General features: G+C 46.3%; 1 protein-coding gene across 1 annotated transcript; it reads right to left on the bottom strand.

Moving 5' to 3' along the window:
- Nucleotides 1–2154: 2154 nt before the first annotated feature.
- LOC144587170 (uncharacterized) lies at nt 2155–3600 on the bottom strand. Its single transcript, XM_078386788.1, is given in 1 exon segment — nt 2155–3600. A coding segment is annotated over 1 exon segment (1308 nt). The 3' UTR covers nt 2155–2292.
- Nucleotides 3601–10194: the final 6594 nt, after the last annotated feature.

The raw sequence follows: 10194 nt of genomic DNA, 5'->3' as shown, positions 1-10194 counted from the left end.
CCCCCACTACCCTGCAGGCTGATGAATGTGCAGGATGTGGAGCAGCCCAGCTATGGTATGCTCGGCTGCCCAAATATAACCTTGGGTTGCCAGATGTTCTTGAATGAAGCCTTCACCACTAGCTCTACTGGCCAGGAATTCTGGGAGTTGTAGTCCAAGAACCATAAGTCTAGCTCATACTACCATTCTGTTCTGCTTTGGTCAGACTTTTCCTGGGGTATTTGGGCCCAATTCCTGGCACTAGAGTTTAAGAAGGTGCCAAAAAATGGGAACGTGTCTAGTGGAGGGTGACCAGGATGATAAACTCGCTGGGAGTTTTTAAGAGTAAAGTGAAGACCTGGCTCTTTACGTAGGCTTTCTCTCCTGCCACTACTTAATTTTCCTCTGTTTTTCGCTTGTTTTAGTCTTTTTATCGATGACTTTAATTTTAATGCTTTTTTTTTTATTGTAAACTGCCCAGAGTAGAGTCGTCTAGATGGGTGGTATAAAAGCCAAATAAAAAAAAAATTAAAAAAATAAATAAACAAGGCAGATATAATGATACAGTCTGTGCTGGATGGGGTTACGCTCCCTCTGAAGACACAGATGTGCAACTGGGGGAGGGGGTGTTCAAGGATTCATCTCTCAGCCTGGATGCCCAGGTTTCGGCAATGGCCACGAGTGCCTTTGCACAGTTAAAACTAGTGTGCCAGCTGTGCCCGTTTCTTGAGAGGTCTAATCTGGCCATTGGTGACCCATGCAATAGCTACTTCCTGGCTGGATTACTGTAACACAGAGGTCCCCAACTCCTGGTCTGCAGCCCGGTGCCAGTCCGTGGCTTGAGCCAGACTGGGGCGTGGCCACAGACCTCCCCCCAGCACTCCCCCTGCACAAACCCTTTGCGCATGCATGCCTGTGTTCCCCCACCCCTTTGTGCATGTGTGCCCCTGAGCACACCACCCTTTGCCCTAGTGCATGAGTGCACACCCGCCCGCATGAGCACCGCACCTCCCTTCGTGCATGCGCATGAGCATGCACGCACCTGCACAAGCAACCTCCTGCTCCATTGCGCATGCGCACGAGGGTTCCCCTCCTTCCCCAACTGGCCCAAAAAAAGGTTGGGGACCGCTGCTACCCACTGTACATGGGGCTGCCTATGGAAAGTGTCAGGAAACGTCAGCAGATCCAAAACGTGCCAGCCAGATTGCTGACTGGGGCTGGCCACAGGAATCACATAATGCCCCCTATTGTGACAGCTCCATTGGGTCTCCCAAATGGTTTCCCGTCAAAACTCACAGAGCTGGTTCTAACCTATAAAGCCTGAATGGCCTGGACTCAAGTTATCTCAGGGATTGCATCTCCCTTTATGAGCCTGCTCGAGTGTTAAGATAATCAGACAAGACCCCCCATTACCTCCACAGGTACATCTGATGGGGACACAGGAGGTCTTCTTCTGTTGCTCCCAGACTTTGGAACTCCCTGCCACTGGGGGCCAGGCTGGCCCCATCTTTGCTGCCCTTCCACAAGCAGGTGAAGATCTTTCTCTTCAGGCACGCTTTCCCTTGGTGATTGGTTGCCTGAGCGGGGTTTTTTAATGGATGGGTATGCTTTTCTGCTTTTGAACGTGTTTTTAATATTGCTTTTACCATTTCTTCGATCCTTTTTATTCTTTGTATACTTTTTTAAAAGCTTCAAATGTTGTCTTTTAATGGTACAAGCTACCTTGGGTCCTTTTGAAGGAGAAGGTGGGGTAAAAATATTTTAAATAAATAAATAAAATTAGATCAATTCCAGCCGTGAGGTCTGATGACTAGATAATAATTCCCCTGTCAAAGGGGCAGGACTCTATAGCGGTTCAAAATGTTCTAGAAAAATCACGTCACATATCATCACCATTATGTCAGAACTCTACAGTTGGAAGGGACCCTATGGATCGAGTCCAGCTTGTGAGGAACGCACAGTGGGGGAATCGATCTCCACTGAGCTGAACACCTTAACACAAGAAAAGAAAAAGGTAACATTCCTTCCCTTGGATGAGATATTTGTCAAATGTACAATGCTGATATGAAATAGATTTGTTGTTGATAGATATATTCTATTTTAATTTCCTTGAGCTTGTCACAGTGAGTTAACGATGGCAACTCAAAAAGACAGAATCACAACAAATTAATGAAATTGATTCAAAAGATTTATTAATTGACAAACACACCAACTTCACATCGTGGTTCTTTCTGAATTGCCCTCACCAAGATCCAGACTATGAGGAATGGCTTAATTACTCTGGCTCTTACTCTGGATGCAGCTGAATCTGCACTAAAAGCATTTATACGGTTTGTCTCCCGTGTGAGTTTTCTGATGGTAAGACAGGTGGGAGCTCCGAGAGAAACTTTTTCCACACTCAAAACATTTATACGGTTTGTCTCCCGTGTGAGTTTTCTGATGTGAAGACAGCTGGGAGCTCCGAGAGAAACTTTTTCCACATTCAAAACATTTATACGGCTTGTCACCTGTGTGAGTTTTCTGATGTGAAGACAGGTGGGAGCTCTGAGAGAAACTTTTTTCACACTGAAAACATTTATACAGTTTGTCTCCCGTGTGGATTCGTTGGTGGGAAGTAAGGTGTATCCTCCGTCTGAAGCTATTATCACACTCTAGGCATTTATAGGGTTTCTCTTCGGTGTGCAACATCAAATGCCTTTTCAGGTTCCCACGGAAGCACTTGCTACACTGTGGGCATTCATATGGCTTCCTCCCAGTGTGGATTCGTTGGTGGGAAGTGAGGTGTGTCCTCTATCTGAAGCTCTTTCCACACTCCAGACATTCATAAGGCTTCTCCCCACTGTGGAATCGTTGGTGGGAAGTGAGGTGTGTCCTCTGTCTGAAGCTCTTTCCACACTCCAGGCATTCATACGGCTTCTCCCCAGTGTGGATTCGTTGGTGGGAAGTGAGGTGTGTCCTCCGTCTGAAGCTCTTTCCACACTCCAGGCATTTATAGGGTTTCTCTTCAGCGTGCAACATCAAATGCTTTTTCAGGTGCCCGCTCCGGGAGAAGCACTTGCTACACTGTGGGCATTCATAGGGCTTCTCTCCAGTGTGGAACCTTTTATGATAAACGAGGCCATTGCTGTGAGTGAAACATTTCCCACACACATTACATTTATACGGTTTCTCTCCCGTGTGGGTCCGCTGATGACAAGCAAGGTTTCTCTTCACACTGAATCTCTTCCCGCACTCCAAACATTCGTAGGGTTTCTCCCCTGTGTGAATGGTCATGTGCTCCTTAAGACGGGCTTTATCACGAAAGGCCTTGGAGCAGTACGAACACTTGAAGGGCTTCTCCCCTGTGTGGACCCTCAGATGACGCTTCAACTGAGATTTCTTGCTGTAGGTCTTCCCACACTCTAGGCATTTAATATTTTCCTTTGCTTGGTTTCTTTCTGCTTGGACTGGGACAGTGGGCACATCCCCAGCCTCCGGATCAGAGGACTCTTCCCTCCTCTTTTGCCCCTCTCTTGTTTCGCTTCGTTGTTGTTTTCTGCTTCGAGAGTAAAGTTCTGTCACTGGCCCTCTACAGGGTTCCTCCTCATACTCCTGTCTTCTCTGATCTCCTGTTGAAATCATGGCAATGAGGTGAGTCAGAAAGGGAAGCTCTAATCAGCAGACAAAATGTGCTGATTCGAAACTGCTGACACACAGACAACTAAATGTGGCAGGTGGATACAGGATGGTGCACATCTGGAACAAGTTCAGAACGGCATTAACCGCCAGTTGGTGTAACACAGCATGTGAGACTGGGATCACAAAGACCTGATTGCAATTAGGGATGAGCCGTTTGGATTTTGTGGACTACAAATCCCATCATTCTCCACCGAGGGAATTCCCTCATTACAGACACTGTAATTTTGGCTCGCCTGGGAGAAAAGGCTAAGCTAGAAGGCTTCATGGCTCAGAATAGACCAAGCTCTGCCTAGCTTCCTGTTCAGAAAGGAAGTTCTCACCTAGTACTGGGTCAGTTTCCTTTCTGAAGAGAAACCATGGACACAACGAGGCTACACCAAGCCACTGAGAATTCCAGCTTAGGCCTTTTGTCCCAGGTGAGTCAAATTTAGTCTGTCAGATCCTGACGCCCAGGGGCAGAGCCACAACCTAAAGAAAACAGCTCCGTTGAAGAAACTTCTTTAACCAGCAAAAGCAAAGAACAGAACCCAAATGGGCCCGTGACACAAAAGGTCAGGAAATTCACACTTCTGTCTGATTTTCACAGTCGTGTCACACATGGAGTATGGGAGGTGTTACTAAATAACATCCCTGGAAAAGCCCCTGATGTTGGGAAAGTGTGAAGGAAAGAGGAGAAGGGGACGACAGAGGACGAGATGGGTGGACAGTGTCGTCGAAGCCACCAACATGAATTTGACCCAACTCCAGGAGGCAGTGGAAGATAGGAGGGCCGGGCGTTCTCTGGTCCATGGGGTCACAAAGAGTCACCCTCCCATGATGACCTAGGAAGTTACAGGAGATGTAACTCTGCACCATCCTGTTAACTAAATCCTATAACTATTAGTGGATTTTATTTTAGCATCACCAGCCCTCTTTGAGCTGACTTTTCTAAAAGCTTGAAAGCTTTCAGAGCTGAATTCATTTCTTAGCTTAACCCCCACCAGGAGTTAGCAGGAAAATCCTGTTAGGGTATATTTCTCCTAAATTCCCACTCTTGGCATAGGGCCTCACTTTAGCCTATCCTATCCTGGATTTCTGGCCAAGATTCCCGTTTTAATGTATTGCTTTATCACAGTTACTGTTTAATGAAACTGTTCTTATGTTTCATCAAGTTATCTCTAGCTTATGTGATCGGCAGTTCCAAAATGGCCGGCGAGTGCCCAAATTGGCTGCCGCTAGTGTTTTCGCGCCCTGCCTTCGCTTACCGAGGGCGCGAAAATGTCGGCGCTATGGAGGAACTTCGCTGAACGGTGAGTTTGGGCCCCATAGGAACGCATTAAACTAAGTTTAGTGCGTTCGTATGGGGTTTTTCGATCCGTTTAGCGATGTTTTTGCATAGCGATGATTAATCCGGAACGGATTAACATCGCTATGCGGGGCACCACTGTATCAGCTTTTCACTTCTAAGATGATGATTAAATGTTTTTCTAACAAGGGTAACCACTTTCCTCTAAAAAGTTCCCTAACTTCTTCTAGATTAGAAAAACAGAATGCTGGCTGTTCAAACCCAGGGAGAATCATCTCGTAAATAATAAACATTCTCACTTAAATATTTTCTGTCGACCAAAGGATAAATGGGATCTTTACCTAAAGAGGCTACATTTGCATGAATCTCCGCCATAACTTCCTCATGCAAAGCAACGCCCACTCCTCCTCGGTAAAACACACATTCACCTCTTCCAAGATTAGTGGATTCTAATAGAGAAGAAAATACTTTTTTCCCCTTTCAATGCTAAAATGAACATATTTTACTTATGAAGGCCATAAACAGCGCAAGTAAGAGGCAGGTCACGTTTGCCAACAGAAGGGGTCAGCGCTTTAGGGACAAAACCCAATTCTGGGTGTTCTCGGACAGAAAAGCAGCACTTGGGAGAAAAAACATTAAATAAATCAGATTTTCATGTTTGTCTCCATGACCACCTACTTGCCAAATGTTATTTCTGGGCCTAACTGTTTAATTAGTTATTTGTTCAACAACTGAGGCTACCCAGGTCCAAAATTACTGGCCACTGCCTGGATCTAATCGTTGGGAACTGTCAGACAATACATGTATTCCTCATTCTCTACACCATGACCAGGAGCAAGGTGGGGCCTCTTTATTCTCATTTACTGTTTTCTAATTTTTAATATTGTCTTTCATATTATACTGGGTCCTTTTTTGGGAGAAGGGCAAGGTAATAATTTTAATCAATAAAAATAATATATATTTTTGTTTGATTTATTTACATGCTACCTTTCTCCCCCATTAGGAGTTCCAAGGTAACTCGCAACAACTAAAATACACAGTACTAATAATGCCATACCATGCCTCTTGGAAGCCTACAGAATATATTTTAAAAAATTTAAATACGTGTAGCTGTATGTTTATCATGAATAATATTCACTGGTCTCTTTTGACAGAGCCTATTTACCACAATGACTCTCCTGCTAGCTCTGGGATCCTAACCACCTTGCTTTTATCTGCTCGTCCCTGGCAACTAAAATAAGAACTGCTGGATAGCTCTGTGGTTTAGATCCCTGCCTGTGGAGCCAGAGGTTGGGAGTTCAATTCCCCCACTGAGCCTGCTTGACTGGGGCTGGACTGGATGATCTCTAGGGTCCCTTTCCAGCTTTGCAGCTCAAAGGTTATTATTATGACTCAGAAGGACATGCTTGCCCTCCCGGTTTGCAGGTGGGTTTCCCACAGGTTACGGATGCAAAGAATCAAAGGGAAAGAGGCAGACACTTTCAAGCCATGAGCGACTTCATCCTTGATTTTATCGTTCCTGACCTCAAAAGCCACTCCGATTCCATTCTCCACAGCAGATGATCTAGTTGTACACGTTCCTTGCACAGCTTCACCACCTGCAAGGGGGGAAAAGTGTGTGGGAGAATATATTTTATTCTTTATATCAGGTATATGCATAGTACAGCCTGCATGCGACACCCCTAGACCATTTCTGAACCCAGCCTCCTTCAGACCCCTAAAACTGGAGCTTTGTTGGGACTTTTTGCAACCTCGCATGGTGCCTGTCGCTTGTTTGGCTGAGAGGGACTTTTCTGGGCTTGGGTGCCCGTCAATTTATCCAGCACCAACCAATCATTCCTTACGATCTCAATATTCAAAGGGAGCCCCGCCTCTCTGATGAGCACTCTCCTTCCCTCTCTTTCATCTGTTGGAAGCCTTTTCTGTTGCACGTTGTCTTGCTGTTGATCTGTTCATGCCTGCCGGTATTGAAATGTTTTTGTTCCACAGACTAACCACGCCTGAGTGGGAATTCAAACTCAGGACTCTGGAGTCCCAGTCTGTCCCTCTCTTAATCACACTACACTGAGTATCACTGAATATCTCTAAACCTATAGGCTTTAGAGAAAGGTGCAAAAGCCTATAGGTGGAAAAGCTGCAGAACAGAGCGACTCAAATGATGACTGAGCTGGGGCACCTCCCTGAGGAGGAAAGGCTACAGCGTGTGGGGCTCTTGAGTCTAGAGGAAAGGCGCCTGAGGGGGGAACGTGATGGAGAGGTATGAAATTCTGCAGAGGGCGGATAAAGTGGATAGAAGGAAGCTCTTTTCCCTCGCAGGCAATACCAGAACCAGGGGCCCTCCACTCCAACTCCACTGAGTGAGGACAGACAAAAGAAGATATTTATTGACGTAGTGTGTGGTTAGTCTGTGGAACTCCTTGTTTTTATTCTTTCTCCTAAAAAATGTCTCAGAGTGAGCTATTAAGATCTTCAGGGCCAGGGAAGGAGAAAGGGGTGGACGATTTGGAGAACTTGTCACTATTCTGCTGTGAGCTGGAGGACAAAAAAGACAGAGGAAAAGGGAGAGTGAGCCGTCCCCTCCCACGTCTAACGAGGACAGTAACAGTGGTGCAGAAAAGATGACAGGAGAAGGCCTAGAGATAGGAGGAAAGGGGGAGGATCCTAAGAAGGAGAAGAGAAGGGTGGAGGTGTTCCCAACATCGACATCAGAGGACAGACGGAAGTCTGGGGAAACAAGGAAGATAGTTGTGTGGGAAGTAGAGAAGGAAGAGGAAGGAGAACCTCGAATCTTTAAAATACTCGCCCGATCAAGAGAGGTTCGGACCATCTCCCCGCTGAGGGAGGAAGATTCCTGTGACCGTTTGCCCCTTTTATGGACAGAGTTACCAATAGACGTTGGCTATGTTGGCCCTGCAGAAGCTGTTGCTGACAAATCCATTAGTGTTGTTAATCAAATTTCTATTCCAAAGAACTCGACCCCTCCATTTCCCCCCCCCATTCAAAAATCAAGGAACTGTCATACCCTAGTGACGAACCCTGTCACATCTGCTCTGTGGATCTCTGTACTTCTGCTGCATTACACAAAGGAATTTGACCAGAAATTCAAAACTTTAGAAGATTGCTGGTGGAAAGAATGGCCTTCCCTCCAGTCAATTAACTGTTTTCTTTCTTTAGGTTCCCATCTTGATAATGTATATACCCACTAGTTAGTTGCTTGTATCATTAAGCTGTTAGTAATTTTATTTTTTATTGTATTTTATCAATTTTTGTAAGCTGCCCCAAGTAGACGTTGTCTAGAAGAGGAGCGGGGTATTAATCTAAATAAAGTAAAAGAATGTGAACAACTGCTCTTCAAAACCTCCAGGTGTAGGGATTTGCTTTACAAAACATCTACAGGGTATTACATGCACGCATACACATACAAAATAACTCCTTTTGAAAGCCAGAATTAGAATTCTAGCCACTTTGGGAAGAAGGAGGTGGACTTTGAAACTCACGGATAGCCCCCGTTGCTCACCCCTGCTGTACATAGATGTTATGTTTCAATTATTCAAGCGAATTATGCGCCTCACAAGAGTTTCCTTAAACTGCTGTTGTGCTACACAAAACATTAATTTCCTAAAACCCAGTCTATGTTTAAAACGTATAAAATTAAACCCATTTTTCTCCCCATCTCTGCACACACAGGGAAACAGTAAAACCACATAAGAACTTTAGAGGAGCCCTGCTGGATTAGGCCAAGGGCCCATCTCGGTCCAGTTTCTTGATACAGTATTTCAGTGGCCCCCACCAGATGCCTCTGGGAGCCCATGGGACAACTGGATACCTATGTCCTGATCCCCCTGCCCTGCATCTGGAATTTGGAGGGACCTTCCTTTTAAGCCTGGAGATTGTACATCCCCATCATCATGGCTTGTCACCTGCGATGGACTTTTCCTCCAGGAATCTGTCCAACCCCCTTTTCAAGGCATCTAGGCCAGATGCCATCACCCCATCTGGTGGCAAGGAGTTCCACAGACTAATCACCCTCTGGGTCAATAAATATCTTCTTTTGTCTGTCCTCACTCTCTCAACACTTCGTTGGAGTGGAGGTCCCTTGGTTCTGGTATTGCCTGAGAGGGAAAAGAGCTTCCTTCTATCCACTTTATCCGCCCTCTGCAGAATTTGATACCTCTCTATCACGTTCCCCCTCAGGTCCCTTTCCTCGCGACTCAAGAGCCCCACACGCTGTAGCCTTTCCTCCTCAGGGAGGTGCCCCAGCTCAGTCATCATCTGAATCGCTCTCTTCTGCACCTTTTCCACCTATAGGCTTTTGCCCCTTTTCTCTAAAACCTATAGGTTTTAGATATTCAGTGATACCCAGTGTAGTGTGATTAAGAGAGGGACAGACTGGGACTCCAGAGTCCTGCGTTCGAATTCCCACTCAGGCGTGGAAACTCACTGAGGGTGTGGAACCGGTAAAACCACTCCTTAGATATCTCACTTACCTGGAAAGCCCTATTTGCGTCCTTATACGCGGGTTCTAACTTGAAGGCACAGAACACCGACAGAACAGAAGCAGTCCTTCAGCAATCCTTACCCAGTGAAGTATCACCTTCATCCTCCTCTAGGTGGTCATTCCGAAAAAGCAGCTCCTGTTTAGCACCTGACAGATCTCCTTCTGTCCCGGAGGTATTCTTAGCCACCTCCGACTGCTCCGGCAGGTAGACAGAGGATTGGAGAAGAAATGGAACAAGACAAGGCAAAGTTTTGGGGTTATGCCTTCTTTCACATCCCTGGAACATCAAATCTTTGGGCTAATGACCTCCAGGCTGATTTAGGAGAAAAGCTGGCCATTCTAAGCCCCTTGGAATGAGGAGAGCTTTAAAAAAAAAGAGAGAGGAGGACGACAAATCCCAATATCCCCTTGTAAGCACGGCCAGGGGCCGATTTATCGGAGATGTTGGGCCTTCACAGCCCTTGGAAAAGATAAACAAAGCCCTAGAACCCACCAACCACCAACCAGGGTCACCGGCCAGGGGCTGATGGGACTTGTGGCCACAGGGAAGCCATTTTTCTCAACTGGGCATGGCATTCCCAGGACGAATCGTTCATCTCACCTGCTTTTTCTCCTCCGCCTGGCTCAGGAGGAAGCCTTCGGCCAGGGCCACCGCCTGGGAACTGGTCTCCGCTTCACATTCCCTCACCCAGCTGGACATCTCCGGAGGAAGGATGGCCAGGAACTGCTCCAGGACCACCAGGTCCAGGATCTG

The sequence above is a fragment of the Pogona vitticeps genome, chromosome 2, assembly GCF_051106095.1.
Source record: "Pogona vitticeps strain Pit_001003342236 chromosome 2, PviZW2.1, whole genome shotgun sequence".
NCBI classification, from domain to species: domain Eukaryota; kingdom Metazoa; phylum Chordata; class Lepidosauria; order Squamata; family Agamidae; genus Pogona; species Pogona vitticeps.
Note: the sequence above shows the minus strand (reverse complement) of the source record. Positions and strands in the feature narration are given on the sequence as shown.